The following is a 22,885-nucleotide window of genomic DNA, read 5'->3' as shown; positions in this document are numbered from 1 at the left end:
TTTTTTTTCATTCAATGTTGTCTTGTTTTCCTGTACAAATATGTAAAAATTTTAACTTTATGCAAAATGCCACAATATATTAAGTTCTGTTCTTGAAATTAAGAGGTCAGAAAATTCAACTTAATTCAAAGGGAAAACAAGATTATTTATATATATATATATATATATATATATATAACTCAATTACTGTAAATAAATTTCTCAGAAAACAAGATTATATCTTGTCATTGTACAAAGACCAATGATATTGATGACTCATCTTGGTCTCATCAGCATATGCAAATTTTTGTCCAATCAGATGCTGTCTTGAATGAGAATGTCCCGCCCCCTGATGCCACCTGCTTCTAACTAGCAATATTGTTCATAATTCATTGTGATTATAGTACTTTGCTATTTAAATGAACATTTGATATGCCTGTCCTGACTTTCTGTTTCAAAAGGTAATATTATAATTATTAGGAAGTATTATTAAAGTAAATGCGGTCAGTTTTGACCTCAAGGTGACTTTAATGTAAAATGACGTAATGTTGACTTTAAAGCTGGTTCAGTCCTCAGGTTACTCCATACAAATTATCCCGGTAATATGTTCATGGCAGCGTTTTATGGCAAAATTGTATGAAAGTCGTGGAAAAAAATTCCATCGGCTCTGGTTGTGTGAAGGCAAAAATTCATTTCCAACTCCATTCTGATCGAGGATCGGTATGTAAAATGATGAAAAATCACATCACATGACCCAAATAATAAACAGCATGTCGAGACCAGAAAAAGAGTTCAGAACAAGGTGTGAAATAAAGGGACAAGCTCAAATCTGAGTGATGTAAACACATCATAAACTAAACTGTCTTTTCTGTCTCTATCCAGCTGCTCCTGAAATCTTGGGACACAAACGAAGTGAGAACAAAAAAGAAGGAGAAAATGCGACGCTGCACTGCAAGTCTGTTGGATTCCCGCATCCTATGTGGACGTGGAGAAAGAAAGTGGGCCGAGGGTCTTACATCGTACGTATCCAATCTCATATTGACTGTTTTATAGACTGTGTGTCTATATATATATATATCTTATATATGTGAAGACACAACAGCCTCTCTGAATCTCTTCATGTAGGACATTGACAACAGCACTGGCCGATTCTTCATCACCAACAAAGATAATTTCACGCAACTGAGTATCGTCAGCCTGGACATCAGCACAGACCCGGGCGAGTACGTCTGCAACGCCTCAAACATCATCGGGTCCAAAGAGTCCATGACCATCCTGCGGGTGCGGAGCCATCTCGCCCCGCTCTGGCCTTTTCTGGGCGTCCTGGCCGAGATCATCATCCTCGTGGTCATTATCGTGGTTTACGAGAAGCGCAAGAGGCCGGACGAGGTTCCTGATGGTAAGAGGCACTCGGCTTTGAGTACTTTTGCTAAAAGTCTTTTGTTGTTTGTTATCAATATAATATCATTCTGAAGTGCTTAATGTGGTTGTTCTTTGATCAGAAAATGAAGTAAATTATTCTAGTAATGTTGTACTAGGGCTGCACAGTTATGACCGCTTATAATTGCTGATTTTCCTTGATTTTACTGACATAAAAACACTTATTTTGTGTGAGTCGGCTGCATGCCATATTCCTAATGAAGCTCCACATCCAACGTAGACTGCTTAAATGCAGTAAAAATAGTATTTTCACAAGTTTTTCACAAAGATTTTTCCATTGCCATTTGGATTATTGTAGAAAATAAGCTCTGTGACCAACAAAAGTTGATGATTCCTACATGTTTTGTTCCTCAAGATAATCTTCGCCAATGAACACAACTTTTTTTGAAGCCTAAATACAATCTCCTGAAGTAAAAAGCTAAAGTTAGGCTGTAAACAAACTACACCATAGTCACGTCATCACCACTAAACTTCCGTAACTCTTTCGATCTTAATTTGAAATCTATAAGGTGGCAAGTTTGAGTTAGAATAGTTTGTAAGAGCACGAGTATAAACACAACGAGGCTGTAAAAGTGACTTTTTCTGTTCGGCGTGATGACGTTTGATGTCCTCGACAACCTCTGTACTCATATTTAGACACTTGATAGTTGTCGCCTTTTTCAAGACACGAAAAGGCTTAAAAAATCACAAATGTAGGGATTTTTTGATGTATTGTAAGTTGTAGAATAAATCGTGAAAATATCTTGAGCTTGTGTTTAACACAGACCAATTTCAGGACGATGGAACCAGAAGTGCACTTCCAAGTTCATTTCTGAGTTTTAGGACTTATTTCTGCAGCTCTCTTAAATTTCCAGTCTATAAAGTACTTCTCAAAAGTACTGAAAGAATCAATAATGAAATCTGAATCAGAACCAAAACTATTAAATTCCTGATGTTGCCTTTTATTTATTTTCATAGCATTTATTTTCATGTGCAAATCACTATTGAACGTAAAACATATTAAAACACTCCTGTGATCTTTCTGCACAGGCTCATTTAAGTATCTCTGATTGGCTATTGCATTCAAGTGCTCAACAGAGCCATCTGTGATTGGTTAAAGTGCTGAAAGTGCTGCTTAAAATAGAAAATGTGGATGCATCTGAAGTAGACATAAATAGTAAACACTTTCACAATGACTTAATTGCAGCGGCAGTAACTGCAATCTTATATATTTGTTTATTTGTGCAACTCTGCCATGTACCGCACAAACATATAAAACTTTAGTGATTTAGTGAATAATCCATGCAGGCTGTTTTGAACACTGAAGCCGCCATCAATAATATATTCTGAAGCAGGCTGTTAGTGGGTCATTTGTGGCCCGGGCTCTTAGAGTAGTTGCACAAGTGAATATTCATGAGAGCTGAGTCAGAGGAGACCCACTGGGAAATACTGACCTCTATGCTTGACCACGTTTTAATCTGAGACCCGATCCTCCACTAGAAAGACAAATCAGTACACTGGCGCTGCCTCACATTTGTACACTCTTAAAGTTAATGAATAATTGATTCAGTCAACAGCTGCACATGATTCTCTTGTCTCAATAAGAGAAATAGAAATGTTAATATTGTAGAGTTACCACAAGATATTTGGATGCAAGAACATTTCAAGCCTGCAGTTCTTTTTTTTAATTTCATTCTGTCTGGGGCTGCGCATTATTGGGAAAACCTGAAATTGCGATATTTAGATTTCCTGCGATATATATTGCACACAGGAAGATTTACCAGATATATTTGGAAAGAATGAATCATTCTAGAATGATTTGGGTGGTTTGGTTGGGGAGTTCATCTGCATAGGAAATTAAAAAACAAAAAAATACTTAATGTATTTGTAAACATTTTAAGGACCACTTAATACTAATGCAGTTCATTTCCAACAAAGAATGATTTAAAGCACTTAATTAATGACATTTTCCGATTTTCCGTGACCTAATCTAAAGTGAGAACTATTTACAGTGAAGTTGTAAACAAAGCATAAAAAACATCATCTAACTCTTTACATATGAGCTAATTAATAATAATTTTAAATATAGCTGCAAGCAGCCATTAAGGGGCCAAGCACAGAAGCAAGCAAGAAGTAAAATAAAGCATTTTATTTCATATACTTTATTATAGTTAGTGGCAATTTAATATTTTGTTCAGTTGTAGCGCCACCAACAGGTGTAATCCCACCACTTTTTATGTATCCTCAGAGTGTAGCCATAAATAAGTGTGTCAAATTTGGTGAAAATATCTCATTTCATTTAGGAGTTATAGGTATATGTACAAGTACATAAAAAATGACCCATGCACGACTTTGATTGCGTTTTTTTGCCACTTACTATTAAAATTTTGGCATTAGGGCAGTAACATATAGCCAACGACCTATTTTTCAGAAATTCCTACGGTGGTTTCGTCTCAATCGGACAAACGGTTTCGAAGATATTCCCGAACGTTGTTTTAATGCTTAATCGCAACATTGCACAAACAATAAGGCGAAACCTAGTATATTAGATATCGTTGGACTCGGCAGGGATTCAGGACACTCACTCACATGAAAGTAAGTCAACCACATCAAAAGTTATGAGCATATGAATATTTGATTTGACCACAAGGTGGCGCTGTCTCAGAACTTTTCAGGCTCCTTCAGAGCATCGTGCTGATGACCCACACTAAGTTTCGTAATGATACACTAATGCGTTCAAAAAATATAAAATGCAAAATGGCCAATATGGTAAAATTGAATATCATATAACTCGGCATGCTGCCCTGAACCAGTAGGTGGCGCTGTGCCGAAACGCAGCACGTAGCCTCAGGTCATGCCTGTGATGACATGTATCAAGTTTGGTCAGAATACGCTAAAGCGTTGCTGAGATATAGCCTCGCATCCAATTTGGCATGCTCTTCTTCGAATTTGTTTGCGCATTATTCGAGAATGGTTGGATTTATCAAAAAGCTTTTGATAACTTTTTGCTAGCATAATCTGAAGATGATCTGATTTGATTTTCATGAAAATTGGAGCAACCGTCTAGGAGGAGTTCGAAAAAGTAGGTTTTTGGCAGGAAAAGTTTCATGACGGAAAATGGCGTCATAGGGTGCAATCGAATCGTATTGAGCCAAGGAATCAGAAAAGATCATTTTTTTCTAACCTTTATGGTTCAAAAGTTATTAGCGTAAACATGAGTGAAATTTTGGACAAGTGGTGGCGCTAGAGAGTTTGATCTAGAGACACCAAATTTGCTGTACTTAATGTTGGGACTGTCCTCTATCAGTGCGCCAAATTTCATAACTTTCCCGCAAGTGGTTCTATGTGCTACCATAGACTCCCAAAGCAGAAGAAGAAGAAGAATAGGAACGCCAACGGATACAATAGGTGCCATCAGTGCTTGGCCCCAAATTACAGTGGCAATGAATGAAGAACTCACTATTTGTATATATTTGTACTATATTGTAATATATTAACAATGTAGAGACTACAATATATAAACTATGAATTAACTATAAACTAATAGTTTGCAAATGATTTGTAAGTACTTTGTAATTACTGTATACTTATTATAAAGTGTGTATTTCGCTGTAAAATTACAATACTAATATTTGCAGTGCGTCTTAATTTCTTCATTTTCAAACGGTATACCATCAAGCTTTTATTTTGCGTGTTGCCGGCCAATAAATAAATGCATTTCTGGATTCAGAGTGAAGGCACCGTATGTTCATTTACACACGTGAATGAACATACATCATAATGAACGGAGCTGAAACACTGTAATCATGAACTACACGTGTGTAAATGACACGCTTCACATTCAAACCAGTAGCAAATATATTTACTTTAAATTAAATCGCAGTCTGCTCGATTTGACAATCACACATATTGATTTTATTTCGATATATATCGCGCATCCCTAATTCTGTCATGCTTTGGCCGCAGGGGAAGAGCAGGAGAGGACGAGGAATCATGCCGGTAAGCGGCGAGTCAGTCAGTCTAAACAGGCTTCGTTCTGAACATGTTTTGGCTGCGAGTGTGACAGTCTCTAAAGGGATGCAGTCAGGCATAGCTTCATGCTAATTTGACCTTTGCAGAACCACAGAAGGGTATCTCAGAGCCAGGGGTGGTCAGCCGCTACCCTTTAAAATGTGCTGCGAGATGCACCGCGTTCTAGTGACTGACAACACATGACTTATAATCTCTCAGTAAAACTATTGTACTCAGCTTAACTCGAGCTAGAACTCAAGATACGTCTGTATTATTTTGTGTCATTGCAGTTTTAATCAGATCCAACATCCACCCTCTAAATGTTTGTTTACATGTGTAGCAGTAAATTGCACAGGATGCACAGGGATTTCCGATGTACAAACTCTGCTGCAATAGCAATAGAAAAGAAGGAACGTACTTGTATAAACATTCCTGGTCTTAATGGAGCGATTCATCCGCACATGTTTTCATGATCTTTCATCAAAATATGTGTTAACCAAGAGTCAAATAGCTATTTAGTCATTGTTTAGGCAGGTAACATTGTTCATGTATGAAATGTTATAGCGAATAATGATAGATTTTGAAGTCTATTCTATTGGGATACTGCGACGGTTTCTGTGGGGAAATTTTCTTTTCTGGTTGAACTGGGCTGTGAATGTTGTTTCATGTTGGCATGTAGTTGTGAGCTGATGAACACTATTTGTCAGATGAGCTCTGAATGCTAAAGCAGCGCTGGTGCTGTTCGTAGGCCAACAAACAGGACTGAAACAAAGGAGTTTTGCGTGTTCATATTAAAATATGCTCCCAGGGCAGTAATTTAATACCCCTGATGCTCAAACTGAATGAAAGTGTTTAATTTGTGAGTCACTGCCTGAAAGTCACAACAGAATCTATTTTTTTCTTCTTACTATAATGGCTTCAAGTAAATAATGGGTGCAACTTTGTTTTTTCCTTCTCCATGTGGCATCATATTCTTTATTGTTGGTAAGTTTGAGAACTTGCATGTCTTCAGAAATTTCTGCTTCTCTTTGTTTTCTCCTCATTCGGGCTGTGATGTCAATGCGTGCTTATTTAATTATCAATTGAAATTACTGTTTGTATCATCAACAATATTCATTGTGACTGGATTCTCTACTGTTAATGGGCTTTCATTGCAATATTCAAAATATTTATTTTTAGTCTTTTATTCATTTTATTAATCAGATCGTGCAGCTCAGTTTGTTTTAGCCTCTGGAATATAGCAATATAGTCAACAACTTGATGGATGAATCTCATCAAAACGTTCATATTTCACCTTCAATTAAGATTTTTGTTTTTGCATTATGACATTATTTTCACTCCCTTATTGTATTACAGTAAAAACTGTTACAGCAATACAGCATTTGTTTTATTTTAAAGACCCCTGTGGTGAAAATCAAGTGTTTAAGGCTGCTGTCCGTAAGATTTGCCTCTTATGGGGCGTTCACACCAGACGCGACTTGCGCGAATAAATCACGCTTATCCGCGCGTAGTTGGACGCTTGAACATTTTGAGTTTACTCGCTTCATTCGCGCGTGAAATTCCATTCACAACAGACGCGAATTCGCGTCATGAGAGGGGCTTCTGCCAGGCGGCTCATCTCATTTCTGCACACTTCCTCTGAATAAACACATCAACTCGTCAGCGGGAAAGTAGTTGTAAAATACGGTGAATAAGCTCAATTTGCCGGCTTTAGCTAGCTTGTAGTCTCAATATGTATATATATAGCTCAAATTGAGTAAAGAGCGTTTTTTACAACTTACCAGATTGTCCGACCTCCTCACTCACTTTCTTCCAAGCAAGATCCTTTTTATTTCTGTTTCTATAAAAGTATGAAGATGTATCATACAGCGAAGATGATTTTGTCCTCCATTGTTGTTTCGGATTTCTGCCTCCGCTCGCTACGTCGTAATCACGTCACTACTAGAGCAAGCTCCTGATTGGTTAACGCGCCGTGAATTTTCGCCAAAGTTCAGATTTTTCAACTCGCGCGAATCATGCGTTACGCGTGTCAAACGCCCGAAACGCTCTATTCGCGCGAAACGCGTCATTCGCGCCGCCGGATGTCTATTCGTGTCTTTGCATTGACTTAACATGTAAATCACTCGCGCTTAATGCTTCATTCGCGTCTGGTGTGAACGCACCATTAGTCGCCATCTCTGTTTAAAACCTGCATTTGCAGTTATATGCGTTATTATTATCTTTACGTGCATTGTGCATCGGCACAGCTCCTCAGCGCGGATTAATCTAATGTTTGCTGTCAGTCACCATACCGGTGTGGATACTGTACTTCAGAATCACAGATTGTAGTCTTGAAGTATGATCAAAGTAGGAATTTTCATCATTGGAAAATGTAATCTGAACAAGTAACATGTTTGCCACTTTTGTTCTGACCAACTGAGGGAAAAAGCATTACACCGTGTCCTAACCAGACGCGATGCGATAAGATTCCAGCGACGAGCAATTTGACTGTCCACTAGATGCGACGCGAAAATGAGAAGCGATAAAATCAATCAAAAACCACAGCCAATCAGAAGAGAGTGTGGGCGGGCTCTCTCGGCAAGAGCACAGCGGACACAATGAAATGGGCAAGTACTTAGTAAAATTCATAAATATTACACAATTTAAACATTATTTAAAGTACATACAGAGTGACCAATCTTTGTCATAGAATACACTTGTTTGTTCGCATTGAGTTGACAGTTTGAACATTCTTGTGCCCATTTATTTATTTTCAAGATCTGAGGTGAATTAGCCAGTGTTGTTTTCATTACAGCTAAAAAGCTGGGAACACAGAATGATATTCAAACTCACGTTAGACGCTTTTAACATTAAATAAAGCACATAAACAGTACCTGATATTATCATTGCCATACTTTGTGTTGCTGTTCCAGCCGTGACGTCGCGGAGAAATAGAAACCGTTTCTTAAATAGAATATTCGCGTGTCGCCGTCGCGGCTGGTTAGGACAAAAACTCAGATTAACATGGAAAAGATACCTTTTATCGATTGTCGCGGCATCGCGTCTGGTTAGGACACGGTGTTAGGCCTACAATAAATCGCGCTGCTAATGGTGATTAAATCTAACGATCGCTCATATCGCATCAAAAGTTACGGACTGCAGCTTTAATGTTGTTTATATATCTATGTGGTGTTTTTAATATGCTTCAAGACAAACCATGAGCAAATTCATCAGTCAACACCATTGCTGAGTATTTTCCCTTTAAAACTGCAGTGTAGCAAAGACAGTCTCAAAAACCCCGCCCCTGTTTCCTACCATCACAAACATGTGACCAATCCCATCATGTGTGGGCGGGGCTTTTCTCCACTGACTTTTTATGATGTTCAAAGCGTTTGTAAGGATGCTGATTTTTAGAAGGCAGCTGTCTGACTCTGAGATGGCGAATGGTAACATGGTTTGTGTAACATTAGCAACACATTATTAGCTGTTTGATAACGTAGTCAAGCCAAAACGCTAATCATATCAATTACCGTTATGTGTCCGACATTGTACAGAGCGATTCATTAAAAGCATAAAACACATTAACTTGTAGACTGCCCTGTATAATTTGCTTTGGAATCAGTTTCTGGTTCAAACATATATGGCTGAATTAAACCATTATTTCCACTTGCCATTGTGTAGCGTTTACTAGTCGAGCGAGTGGTTCAGATAGTCCGAGCTGGTGTGTTTGAGTGGAGGTGGAGACTAATTTGCATATTCAAATTCCACGTATACTAAATGAAGCAAGGGTGTTAGAAAGATAGTGAGTCACATTAAAGCTATTTTAAGGCATGAAGAAATTATTTGCACATTTAAATAAGACATTTTGATTAACAAAAATGAGTTTTAAGGGATAAAATTGTTGACTGCAGGGGGACTTTAATTAATAAAAAGACACTACAACAAATACCACCATGATATAATTTAAATGTATATATGATATATGTTATTTAAATTACAAAACATTTTTATGAAAATGTCATAATGCAAATACTTTTTTTGTGCAAAATGCAATGCTTTTTTATTTTTATTTTGGTGTCAGAAATGACCTGTAAATATTGCTTGACAGGTTTCATGAGATTCACCCTGGCATCTTTACTATAAGTCATCACATGACCCGGTTACTTCAGGTCACATAATCAACATAGACAACACCTTCCTTATGAATAAAATGAGCATCATAGTAACATGTGGATGGAAATACAGAGAGTTCATTGCTTAGTTTTTAAACCATCATTTCTGGCATGTGTCTGGCTGTTTGTTTTGCACTGGATGACTCACTGAATGGCCTCTACAGACCCTATTACAGCAAAACCGCATGCGAAACATTGAGTAAGGAGAGAAAGTTTGCGTGCATGAACAGCGTGTTCTGTTTTGTGGTTTGGGGAGGATTTGTCCCCAGGAGAGGGAGTGATGGGAGGGTGCGCTAGATTAAGGTAGATTATATCTGCCCACAGTCTTATCAACAGAATCCGAGATGAGGACATAATGCTATGACGCACATCACAGCTGAAATCCTCGTGCCAGGATTTCATATTTTCAACAGCGACGTCCTCTACACCTTTAGAGCATCTGTGTGTAGATATACTGATATGAGCGAAAGTGAATTACTGCATGAACGTTTGTTTTAAGCCCTGTTCACAATGATGGTTTTATCCCCGGAGGTCGACTAATAATTAAATGTTAAACGTTATTAGCGGGCTGCACAACGGTGGCCACAGTTTGGGATGTATTACTGGTAAGAAAAATAAGATCATGCCACTAAAAATGCATATACTAGAAGGGAAGCATACATTATAAAATGATATATATATAAAATATGAAATATTTCAGTCTTTCTACTTCAAAACTACACATTTAGTTCAATGTTACTTGCCGTTTCTTTGTAATTATTGGTGAAATTTACAAGCAGTTTCTAAGTTAAATTTGTTTAGTGTATGTATATGAGAAGCTGTATATAAGACACTATATCATGAGCAAGATGAATGTTTATCAATTGCCTGAAATTGCAATGCGTTTGCAATGTCCAATTAAAGGTGTTGTAAGCAATTTTGCTTTAATCCCTTTACCCAGATGTTCTGCTCTCCTAAAACATGTCATCCAACCTGATGACAGTAACACTGAACTTACAGAATGATTGACAGGCGGAGTATGTTTCTTATTGGCTAAAAAAAAGTGGGCTGCTCCCCTGACTCGATAGTAATATGAGTGCACCGTCTTTGTTTATCTAACGTCTTTGGTCTAGTGCAGTCAGAGACAGATGTGATTCCTCGTGACACCTATTCTCAGGTAGTAGTGACATTTTATGTGTGGTATTCCAAAAAAAAAAACATTGCTTACAGCACCTTTAACCCCTCCATCTTGCCTACACTGATCACATGTGCATCAGTGTTGTAGTAGAAGTTAAAGTTCCGTCACATTCGTTTGGTCTGTTATATGTAGCGAGGGGAAAACAGGTAGATTATTTTTGCGCTGTGTTGATCTGAAGGTTTAGTCTGATAGATGTGAATTCAAAAGGATGTGGTTTTTAACTCAAATGCGTGTCAGAGAGTCACATTGTCCTGTCATAACCTGCTTGTTGTCCAGCACTGTGAATGCTGCTGTATGTGGGCGCATGCATACACTAACCAGAACTACCCATCTGTCTATGGAGAGACACATCTCTCTTCTACAGTGACCTCTAACTGAAACAAGCTTCCTGCATCAGCAATAACCTGCTCTCTAAACATCTTGAGTTGTGTGCTGCTGTTTTATTCATTTGCAGAGTAGAATTATGCAGGGTTATACCACACCAATTGATTTCCTTGTCTTTTCCAGTTGTTTATGATTAATGGATAAGGATTTTGGTAACACTTTACAACAAGGTTCTATTTTTTAACATTAGTGAATTGCATTGCATGAACTGACAATAAAAATACATCTAAAGCATTTATTATTCATAATGGCTAACATTAATTTCAACATTTTCTAATACATTATTAAAAGTTGAAGTTGTATCTGTTCATATTATTTAACGGACCTGTGTAGGGAAGCTAACGATTAATCGACTATAAATAAAAAAGGCTCCTATTCTGTGGCGCATGGTACATCAAGACCCGTCAATCTGAACAATCAAACCCATCCAAGCATGCTCCAGCTGTAAAACAGTGTCTCTCGAGATCCGGTTACAACTGGTTGAATTTTCAAATGACGTTGGAAAACTCTAGCTATAGCTTTAGCCAAGCAGCATGTCAATGATCTACACACTGTCTTATGTTGTGTTTGGGCTCATTCGAGACCGCCTGCTCAGATATGTGATCTACTATGGTTTACTAATGTTTCTCAAAGATACAAACAAAAAAACACTGTGCAAAAGCATCATATGTATACTGTTTACATGCATCAGAGGCGCTTTTCCATACAAATACTTGGTATAATTTGGTCTCTAACTGAAACAAATATGCTTGTTGTAATCTGCTTGTTGAAACCTTTTCAACGATATATGACACAATACGATGATTTTGCAGATCACATTATCATGTAAAGCAGTTATTTTTTCAGTGTATGAAAATCGAGCACTTCTAATATGTCAGCCATTTTAAAAGCCCTTGTTAAGTGATGGTCATATTCCCTATTTTCACTGTAAAGCCAAGCTTATAAGCTTTAAAATGACACCTATTTTGTGTTGGTTCACCCAACAATGAAATTTCTGTCATTAATTACTCACCCTCATGTTGTTACAAACCCGTAAGACCTTCATTCATCTTCAGAACACAAATTAAAATAGTTTTTTTTTTTAATCTCCCATAGAAAGCAATGAAATTACCACATTCAAGGTCCAGAAAAGTAGTAAAGACATGGTTAAAGGAACACTCCACTTTTTTTGAAAATAGGCTCATTTTCCAACTCCCCTAGAGTTAAACAGTTGAGTTTTACCGTAAATATCGAAACTCTTTGGTCATTTTTAAGCGAGATGCTAACGGTCTAATCAGATTCAATGAACTATGCTAAGCTATGCTAAAAGTGGTACCGCCAGACCCGGAGATCGGCTGAATGGATTCGAAAACGGTAAAACTCAACTGTTTAACTCTAGGGGAGTTGGAAAATGAGCCTACTTTCAAAAAAAGTGGAGTGTTCTTTTAAAATAGTCAATGTGACTACAGTGGTTCAACGTTAATGTTATGAAGCGACGAGAATACTTTTGTGCGCAAAAACGAAACAAAAATAACAACTTTATTCAACAATTTCCTCTCAACCCTGTCATTCTCATACGCAGTTTACGTTGAAGCCACATTGCAGAGCTTCCGTGTTTACGTCCGAAGGCCGGCTTATTATTGGCAGGCTCCTGCGTCAGTATCACACGCATGCGTTGTGCTGATCACGTGATCCGCCGATACTGAGCCGGCCTTTGGGCGTAAACACAGAAGCCTGCACTGCGTCAACTGTGTACGAGACTGACAGGGTAGATTAGAAATTGTTGAATAAAGTCGTTATTTTTGTTTTGTTTTTGCGCACAAAAGTATTCTCGTCACTTCATAACGTTAAGTTTGAACCACTGTAGTCACATGGACTATTTTAACAATTTTCTTTACTACTTTTCTGGACCTTGAATGTGGTAATTTGGTTGCTTTCTATGGTAGATAAAAAACCTCTTGGATTTCATCAAAAATACCTTAATTTGTGTTTTGAAGATGAATGAAGGTGTGGAACGACATGAGGGTGAGTAATGACAGAAATTTCATTTTTGGGTGAACTAACCCTTTAAGCAAGTGGTTGTTAAATAATGTGAACAGCTAACAAAGAATAGCTGTATTACATAGTTGTAATATTAATAAATCATGTAACAAACGTATTGCTCATTGTCAATTAATATTAGATAATGCATTAACTAATATTAACTAATGGAACCTTATTAATGTAAAGTGTTACCTATTTTTTATATGAAATTTCACTCAGTAATCAGTGTCAAGCTGATGATTTTTGTTTTACATTAAGCATAACAACAGAAATGTTTAGTCACCATAGAAATTTCCTAATATTTCCAGGTTTTTGATGACCTTGGGAACCCAGATATCTTTATTAAATAGATCCAGGGTTTTCTTGTAAATCTAAACATTTACTAACGTTCTCCCAAAACCAATTATGTGTCTGAACATGACAACATATCAGCATGTTGGTTTCAATATTACTAATTCAAAAAATTCCTACTGTTGCATTTTACATTGAAATAACTGAATAACGATCATGTTTATCATCTCCTTTTGTGTGTTACGTGAAACTACCACTTCAGTAAAACCATCCAGTGTAAAGACTGATGGATTAATGTCTTTTTTTCTTGCATGTTCTTCACCTGCGTGTCGACCCTGATGAAGATGATGAACCAGCTGCACCGATGTAAGAACATGCGTTTATTAAAACTTGTGTGACTCATTTGTTATGATGCATCAAAGTGTGTATTAATTGTGAACCTTACACATCTGTCATCCAGAAAAACAAACTCCACGAACAACCACAAAGTCAAAAACGTACGACAGCGGAACACCAACTGAGCCAACGGACCAACGTAGAAGAACGCTGAAGGTTTATGCATTACAATTCATTCTCGAGTTACAAATCAGCATGCAAATGTTCCCTTTAGTTGACTAAATCCCCCCCCCCCGCTTCCTGTTTCCAGACGACCAACTGCATATCCTGACCATACGGACGTATCCAAGGAGAGGAGACGCTCCTGGCGGTTTTCAGCGGCGCACATCCTGCCTCACGTGGTGAAGAAAACAACAATAACGACAGCATTACACTGGCAGAAACGAACAATAAAGACTGTCTTAAGTTTGCCTTATTCAGGCTCATGATCTGTGTGAATGTGGACGCTGACTGAATCATTCTGACGGTGGTGATGATGATGATTTTACTACATGTGCTGTTAACGTTGCATTTCTTTCTTTTATCATGCCCTCCTGCTGCACTAATTCTTTTTCATATCTACATGTTGTCTCGAATGCATGCAATAACATAATCTAATAAGATTCAGATATCGTTTTTCTATTGTTACTTTAAATGGCGTTGCATCCAAATGAATAACTTGTGTGTGTGTGTGTGTGTGTGTGTGTGCGAGAGCATATCAGAGTGTGTGTGTGTGTTTTTAAAGAAATTTAAATGGATAAAAAAGTAAGGAATCACCGAGATCTTTGTACAGTTTATCATCCAATAATAAAAGGAGGTGTTTTGTCTTAAACTAGAATGCAAGAACCTTTGTGAGTGGCAGAACAGTATTTAATCTTAAAAAGCTGATATTGTATTAAATGAAATGGATACATGTAATAACATTTATTTTCTAGAGTTATTTAGACGTCTTGTAAATGTGGTGCTGTAAGTGTTCAAATATTACGATAGCATCTGTAAAAAGAAAAAGAATATATCTTTTTTTTTTTTTAAATGTCGTTTCTTTATAGAGAAAAGATGATTCTTGTACAGCATGGCTATAATCCTATGCAATATGTATTCATATAGACCTACTGACAATTGTAAGGTGGGGCGGGTTTGTTTAATTTCAGAGAATAAAAAAGCTTTAATGGGACAGAGAGATAAGGGTGCTTCGCATTTGAAATGCACTGCTGTAGTTGCATGACAACTCCTGATCAATACAGTGTGCGTCACCATAACAATGGACCAACATACAAGGGAGGAAGTGGGTGGAGCTAAAGCCATTACAAACTATGTGAAACCAATTCTTTCCTTTTTCAGAATAAAGGTTCCAAGAATACGTCAGTGTTTCTGTGTTATTGTGCTTTCTGAAAAGCTTTTCCGACTTAGCAACAGTAACCAGTGGGGACGGAGCTTATCAAAGGTGTAACTGGATTTTGATCAGTGTTCATTTAGTATTATTTATATACTATTATAGTTTTAAATTAGATTTAATGTGTTTTAATTTTAGTTTTAGTAGTTTGGTTTTGTGCTTTTGCCATTTTTATTAGTTTTGATTTTGAACATTTTTTTGTATTTATATACTATTACAGTATTTATTAATGTTTTGAATTAGCTTTATTCATTTTTTTATTTTAATTTTAGTTACAGTTTTAATAATTTTATGTGCTTTTCCATTTGTATTAGTTTTGATTTTTAACAGTTATTTTAGTATTATTTATATACTATTATAGTTTTGAATTAGCTTATATATATATATATATATATATATATATATATATATATATATATATATATATATATATATATGTGTGTGTGTGTGTATGTGTGTGTGAGAGAGTTTTCATTTTCATTTTAGTTTAAATAATTTTGCTTTTGCTAAATGTGCTTTTGCCATTTTTATTAGTTTCGATTTTGAGCAGTTATTTTAATATTATTTATATACTATTATAGTGTTTATTAATGTTTTGAATTGGCTTTAATTTTTGTTTTTGTATTTTTTCATTTTAATTTTAGTTACAGTTTTAGTAATTTTGTTGTGCTTTTGTCTTTTTTGTTTTGATTTTGAGCAGTGTTTATTATTTATATACTATTATAATATTTATTAATATTTTGAATTAACTTTAATTTTTATATTTTTGTTTTCATTGTAATTTTAATAATTTTATGTTCTTTTATCTTTTTTTAATATTTTTATTTTATTTTTATTTCAGTTTTAGTCCAGCTTTAACAGTACAACTTATTTTATTTCAGTTAGTTGCCAAAGCATCATTTCTATTAGATTTTTTTTTAAAGTTTTTTTATCTAATATTTATATTTTTTTCAGTTAGTGAAATGATTTTTAATAGCTTTAGTTATTTATATACTATTATAGTATTTATTAATATTTTGAATTAGCTTTAATTTATATTTTTTGTTTTCAATTTAATTTTAGCAATTTTGAGATTTTATAATTTTTATCATTTTTTTTAATATTTCCTTTTATTTTTATTTACGTTTTAGCCTTAATAATTTTAGTGCAAATCATTTTGTTTCAGTAATTTTAATACAACTTAATTTATTACATTTTTACAAGTATTTTTTTAATTAATATATTTTCTTTTTTTCAGATTTATTTCAGTTAATGAAATGATTTTTAATAGTTTTAGTTAACGATCACAGCACTGAGTTTGTGAGCTCAGCTCTACCTCATTCTTGCATTAGCTCCTTTAGCTTGTTCTCGACTTCCTCTACGAAAGCAGGAAAGCCAGCATCAAGCAGACAGAGGCGCAGTAGTGCCTCCAGGTCTCCAGAGGGCAGCGTGCACTGATGATACGCCATCGGCAGGGACAGCTCACACTCGCCCAGGAAGTACTGAAGAGGAAGATATTATAATGCATGAAAAAGTCAGTGTGCACTTCATGGATGACATCTCAGAGAGGTCGAATTAAAATATCGCTTGCTCTGAAAGCTGATCTGGTGTTGACTGTATGCTGTAGTCAGTACCTGAGAAAGGTGTTTGATTGACAGCGGTCCCATGGCAACGACAGGGGCCGCCTGTGGTGCATCTTCAGGAGCCTGAAGTGGAAACAGAAATAGATCCATTCATTATAGTCTCAGGACTCACATGGAGGGCCTCGCCGGCCGATCAATACCTTCATTACTAATTGAATGTCCTCAACTCTGACAATCTTTCTCATCCCTGCTGTGAGGAGACAATGCCACTAACCATATTTTACAAAGAGACTTCCCTTTGTGTTTGTGTTCACTATCTTTAGAGCCTCAAGTCTGTGTATTTACATTTCAGATTCACAAATAAACAGTTCAACTGAGGGTGGGATTATTTTGCTCGTCGCCCATTTAATATCATTATGTGGCAACAGCACCACCTAGTGACAAAAATTCCAAATTAACATTCATTATTAGTTTAAATTAACTGAAATCAAAACTGACAAAAATGTAATTTTTAATAAATGTTCCGGGTCTAATTATGCACACTTAATTGGTGCATTATATAATAAAGACAAAAAACAATCTTTGATATTGATAACTTCTCAAAAGATTTCTGCTGACTAACAAAGTAAAAAACTAATATTAATCAGTTTCGTTGTGATCCAAATTCCAATTAAATTCTGTCCTACATTATTTCCTGTTAATATTCTGTTATACGTCACGTTACATGCATTAATCGTGTTGCACAATAAATTTTAATTATTTTTCGCTTGATATAAAAATTGTGTACAGTAAGTCCAGATAGATAGATAGATAGATTAACAATCTTTTATACTCTTTCATCAAAATATGATAACTGCTCAAATGATTTTGACTAACCAAGAAAAAACTAACGTTAATCAAAAAAAATAAATAAATCACAAGCCAGTTGTCATGATCCAGTTAAATTCTTTCCTACTTTACATTATTTCCTGCTAAGTTTTCTGTTATACATCACATTAAATGCATTAATCGTGTTGCACAGTTAATTTCAACTGTATATCGCTTTATATAATATTATGTACAGTAAGTCCAGATAGATAGTAGCTCTAGTAGTACCTACAAATTATTTCCCCATAGATTTCCCTTTAATGTTAACAAACATTAAATGGATGGATGTATGGACGACGGGTGGTTGATGGATGGATGGATGGATGGATGGATGGATGGACGACGGGTGGTTGATGGATGGATGGATGGATGGATTGGTGGATGATGGATGGATGGATGGACGATGGGTGGATGATGGATGGGTGGATAATGGGTGGGTGTATGGATAGATGGGTGGATGATGGATGGGTGGATGGATGGATGGATGGATGGATGAATAGAGGGATGGATGGATGGATGGATGGATTGGTGGATGATGGATGGATGGATGGATGGATTGGTGGATGATGGATGGATGGATGGACGATGGGTGGATGATGGATGGGTGGATAATGGGTGGGTGTATGGATAGATGGGTGGATGGATGGATGAATAGAGGGATGGATGGATGGATGATGGATGATAGATGGATAGATGGATGGGTGAGTGTTTGGATGGATGAAATAGATTGATGGATGGGTGGAGAGATGGATGGGTGGATGCATGGATGGATTGGTGGATGATGGATGGGTGGATGGATGGATGATGGGTGGATGATGGATGGGTGGATGGATGGATGAATAGAGGGATGGATGGATGAATAAAGGGATGGATGGATGGGTGGGTGTTTGGATGGATGGATGGATGGATGGATGGATGATGGATGGTTGGATGGGTGTTTGGATGGATGGATAGATTGATGGATGGATGGAGGGATGGATGGGTGGATGGATGGATAGATAGATGGATGGGTGGAGAGATGGAGGGATGGATGGATGGATGGATGGATGATAGATGGATGGATGGATTGATGGATGATGGATGGATGGATGATGGGTGGATGATGGATGGGTGGATGGATGGATTGATGATAGATGGATGGATGGATTGATGGATGATGGATGGATGGATGATGGGTGGATGATGGATGGGTGGATGGATGGATGAATAGAGGGATGGATGGATGAATAAAGGGATGGATGGATGGATGGATGGATGGGTGGGTGTTTGGATGGATGGATAGATTGATGGAGGGATGGATGGGTGGATGGATGGATAGATAGATGGATGGGTGGGTGGAGAGATGGAGAGATGGAGGAATGGATGGATGGATGGATGATAGATGGATGGATGGATTGATTGATGGATGGATGGAAAATAAAAAGTCAGCAGCTTCAGGGTGAGTATTTCCAACCTTCTGCTGCTGTGCAGATGTTCCGGGTTCTTCAGGATCAGAAGGTGCAGCAGAAGCAGGTGTGGTCAGATGCTCCTGGACAGGAACATAATCCTGCAGCTTCTCCACAGCTTTACTGCAGAAATCCACCGCTTCTGCCTGACTACTGCCACCAAACTGCAGTCTGATCAAACGGCTCTCACCCTTACACACGTACAAAACAGAAAACAGAAACATCTCTGTGACCTGACTGCATTTTCAGCTCTGCTGTATTTTTATATCACCTATGTGTTCCTTAAAAATATATTTGGAACATATGAATCATTCAGCACAAAACAAACACATATTTCCACCTATAGGACGCTGTGCTGTTTGCAACCATATCATAACTTCAGTAGGGACTGTTGTTCTCAAGAAGTGCATCAGTATTCATGAAGTAGGTATTTTTTAGAAGAGAAGAGATCATTAGCTTAATTAACAAGGCACATAGTTTGTCTTTGAGCTGTAAGTTGAAGGTCACTCAGAAGCAGCTATTTTTTAAAATTTGCATATTAAAATTGTTTATTGCTTTCAAGGACGAAGAGGCGGAGCCTGCCTCCAGGACAACACGCACAAATCACAGCCTTTTATGAAAGACAAATGTGAAAAATCACAGTGCCTCTGCTTCTCACCTTTATTGTAATGTTGAACAGCAGACTGTCTGATTTGTGCTGGATCTTCAGGAAGCTCTGTGCATTGAGCAAAGAGAAACCCTCCTACAAAAAAAAAAAAAAAAAACAAGAAAATAGGACCACACATCATCATTATCCAGCGAAGACTCATTTAATAGGATTATATCAGGCTGAAAACATCATATAAGCAGAGCAGCACGAACCTGTCATTAGCAACCTCCTCCAGGGTTTCTAATGCAGAGTCTGCTTATGTGATGCATATCTGGTTGTTGTCAATCCGATCAAGTAAATTAACTAAAAACTAATAACTAAATTTTTATGTTCCAGAGAAAATATTAATGTTGTTTACTTATGCAAAAGTTGCTGCCACAATGCAAGTTGCCTCTACAATTGAGTGCAAGGAATTTTTGCTGTTACACAAGCATGTCAGAAGGGGGCTGTCATGTTCACAATGTAACCAACATTCATTCTAGCTCTTCAACTACTACTATTACTATTGCTACTACTAACTTCTACTAAAGTGGGTGTAGGTGAGGTTTTACAGCGAGAACAGGGACACTTTCACCTAATTTCCTATAAAACTATGGCCTGGTTTCACAGACAGGGCTTAGATTAAGCCAGGATTAGGAGTTAAATTAAGACAATTAGGTAGATTTTTCCTCTCTGCAAAGATGCTTAAAGAGGAATTTAAAGTATCACATCAGCATTGTTCTTTGCACTTTCTGGTTTGTTGTGCAAGTAAAGAACAATTATATTATGTTTTACACTTTCCTGATTTTAAGAAGCATGTTTGATGGAAATGGAAGTTGTGTAGCGCTTTATTGCACTTGGAAACTACTTCATAAACTTGCTGTGTATAATAAAAATGTAGACACATATCCGTGACTGAACATCAAAATCACCCAATGCTTTGCTCCGGATGGGCTCGCTGCCTCGTTTGGCTCTGTTGTTCTGCATAAAAGCTCAAAATGTGACTCATTCTCCAAATGCACCATGAGGAGCCAGAGACTATTGTGTCCACGAGTCCAAGATTGAGGCTTATTGTTGGGAGATATCCGAAGCACTCAGCCTGGCAATCCCTGAGGGACAGCGAAAGGCCCAGCAGGACGGGAAGGGGATTATGCTGTTCTTTCTACGGGTGAAAAGAAATACGGTCAAGCTCTTATGATGGGCTCAGCGGAACCTGCGCTATCCTGACCCTGCACTTAGAGCCTGATGGGAAGAGGAGTGTCGACGGCTTAGAGAGCACCATTTCATAAACTGCCAACATGCCCTCCCAAAAAACATATTTATTGGTCACTGGACAGATAGATACTGTGTGTTTTTACATAATCTTACCAAGAGTTCCTGGCCTTGAGATACTAGCAGATGACCAGAGCCCAGAATATTGAGCTCCAGCTGGCCAAAGCTTTCACTGGACTCGAAAATCTGAAAGAAACACAAATTATGAAACTGTTTTTGAGACCAGAATATAACAGAGACTTGAGGGTGGACTTACTTTGAGGCAGGCAAACAACAACCCAGAACACCTAGCATCCACTTAACAGTTAACAATGCTCTAGAAACCATCCAAAACACCCAGCATCCACTTAACAACGCCTTAGAAACCACCCAAAACACCCAGCATCCATTTAATAATGCCCTAGAAACCATCCAAAACACCCAGCATCCACTTAACAATGCCTTAGAAACCACCCAAAACACCCAGCATCCATTTAATAATGCCCTAGAAACCATCCAAAATACCTAGAAACCATCCAAAACACCCAGCATACACTAAACAATGCCTTAGAAACCATCCAAAACACCCAGCATCCACTTAACAACGCCTTAGAAACCACCCAAAACACCCAGCATCCATTTAATAATGCCCTAGAAACCATCCAAAATACCTAGAAACCATCCAAAACACCCAGCATCCACTTAACAATGCCCTAGAAACCATCCAAAATACCTAGAAACTACCCAAAACACCCAGCATCCACTAAACAATGCCTTAGAAACCATCCAAAACACCCAGCATCCATTTAACAATGCCCTAGAAACCATCCAAAACACCTAGAAACCATCCAAAACACCCAGCATTCACTTAACAACGCCCTAGCAACCACCCAGCATCAATAAACAACGCCCTAGCAATATAGCAACACACCAAACATCACTGACAATAATTTATTATAGTAGTGGACAACTACATGAGCAAGCACCACTCACACTGTTTTTATAGTATTACTAGTAGCGCTGTTTTGTTTTATTTTGCCGACTTAAACTTGTTTTTGTTTTGTTTTTTTATTTTCGACAAAACAACAGCAAAAACTAACGGCTAAAAACTATTTTTTTCCCCACATGATTAAGAAATTAAAAATATTTCTCTTATAAAACGAAATTGTCCTGTTTTCCCTTCCGTTGACACACAGGCGGCGGCAAGAGAAAAAGGCGGGACTTTTCCCTCACGTCTCACCTTCCAGGCGCAGTTACTACCTGAGGACTTGGATTTTGCTTTTCCTTTCGGGAGAAATCGACCGTAGCGTCGCAGTTTCCAAACACTATTGGGAATTGTCGAGTCTTTCGAATGTTCTTTGTGTGAAGAATCACTTTCCATGTTCGCGTTTTTTCCTCCCGAAATTGAAGAGAGTAAAACTGACAGGCGGAGGAAGGGGTGGTTGACGGTTACTTTTTTAAATAGTGTACTAGCATGCATACTACTTACAGACTGTGATGACGCGTTTTAACGGTTATCAATATCGTAAATCCTGCAAAGTTTTTTATATTTTAATTTTTTTTTTTTAATGTATGTACTTTTATAACACTATACATTGTATTATATTACCTTTGAATCAAATTACAAAAAAAAAATAGTGCTGTTATGAGGGTGTTTGTAATACAGCGGCTATGGGAGTGACGGTAAAAAATTGCATCTTTCTCTCTTTTGACTGCCGTTATCAATCGCTCTCTATTTTTTCCTCTTTTTCCCATTGCAAATGGAAACACAAAAAATATATATTTATGAAGTCTCTCTTTCACTGCTATAAAAGTTAACCCAACTATGACGACTACAGTATTTAAGAAACCCACAAATGTAAACAGTAGTATGGCGGGTGTAAACCAACACGCGCAATGCGCATGCGTTAGGATCGCTACTAGATATTTT

At 37.2% G+C, this 22,885-nt stretch overlaps 2 protein-coding genes across 5 annotated transcripts in view; one reads left to right on the top strand and one right to left on the bottom strand.

The window, feature by feature from the left end:
- The window catches only part of LOC127499720 (neuroplastin-like), a 44,403-nt gene extending 29,234 nt beyond the window's left edge, over positions 1-15,169 (top strand). For 2 of the 4 annotated variants that reach the window (XM_051870248.1, XM_051870250.1), the window contains 5 exons: positions 862-998; positions 1,105-1,378; positions 13,779-13,800; positions 13,895-13,986; positions 14,081-15,169. In XM_051870248.1, coding sequence (XP_051726208.1) covers positions 862-998; positions 1,105-1,378; positions 13,779-13,800; positions 13,895-13,955 — 494 coding nt within the window. In that variant the 3' untranslated portion in view covers positions 13,956-13,986; positions 14,081-15,169. The other 2 variants (XR_007926177.1, XM_051870249.1) reach the window with 2 other exon arrangements.
- A 1,176-nt stretch (positions 15,170-16,345) lies between these two features.
- On the bottom strand, positions 16,346-22,776 carry LOC127499724 (meiotic recombination protein REC114-like). Its single transcript, XM_051870253.1, has 6 exons — positions 22,196-22,776; positions 21,073-21,162; positions 19,735-19,818; positions 19,085-19,267; positions 16,816-16,887; positions 16,346-16,683 (listed from the first exon to the last, which is right to left on the bottom strand). Exons 1-6 carry the CDS (start codon positions 22,433-22,435, stop codon positions 16,519-16,521), a joined length of 834 nt encoding a protein of 277 aa, XP_051726213.1. The 5' UTR covers positions 22,436-22,776; the 3' UTR covers positions 16,346-16,518.
- Between the last annotated feature and the right edge of the window lie 109 nt (positions 22,777-22,885).

The sequence above is a fragment of the Ctenopharyngodon idella genome, chromosome 18, assembly GCF_019924925.1.
Source record: "Ctenopharyngodon idella isolate HZGC_01 chromosome 18, HZGC01, whole genome shotgun sequence".
Classification (NCBI taxonomy): domain Eukaryota; kingdom Metazoa; phylum Chordata; class Actinopteri; order Cypriniformes; family Xenocyprididae; genus Ctenopharyngodon; species Ctenopharyngodon idella.
This window is presented reverse-complemented; position numbering and strand designations above follow the sequence as displayed.

Excerpts from the sequence above, each read along its gene's own strand:
- LOC127499724 (XM_051870253.1), bottom strand. The coding sequence starts at position 22,435 with ATGCATGCTAGTACACTATTTAAAAAAGTAACCGTCAACCACCCCTTC. Across the intron at positions 21,163-22,195 it reads GTAGTAACTGCGCCTGGAAG|ATTTTCGAGTCCAGTGAAAG; the intron begins GTGAGACGTGAG and ends TGTTTCTTTCAG. Across the intron at positions 16,684-16,815 it reads CAATCAAACACCTTTCTCAG|TACTTCCTGGGCGAGTGTGA; the intron begins GTACTGACTACA and ends CTTCCTCTTCAG.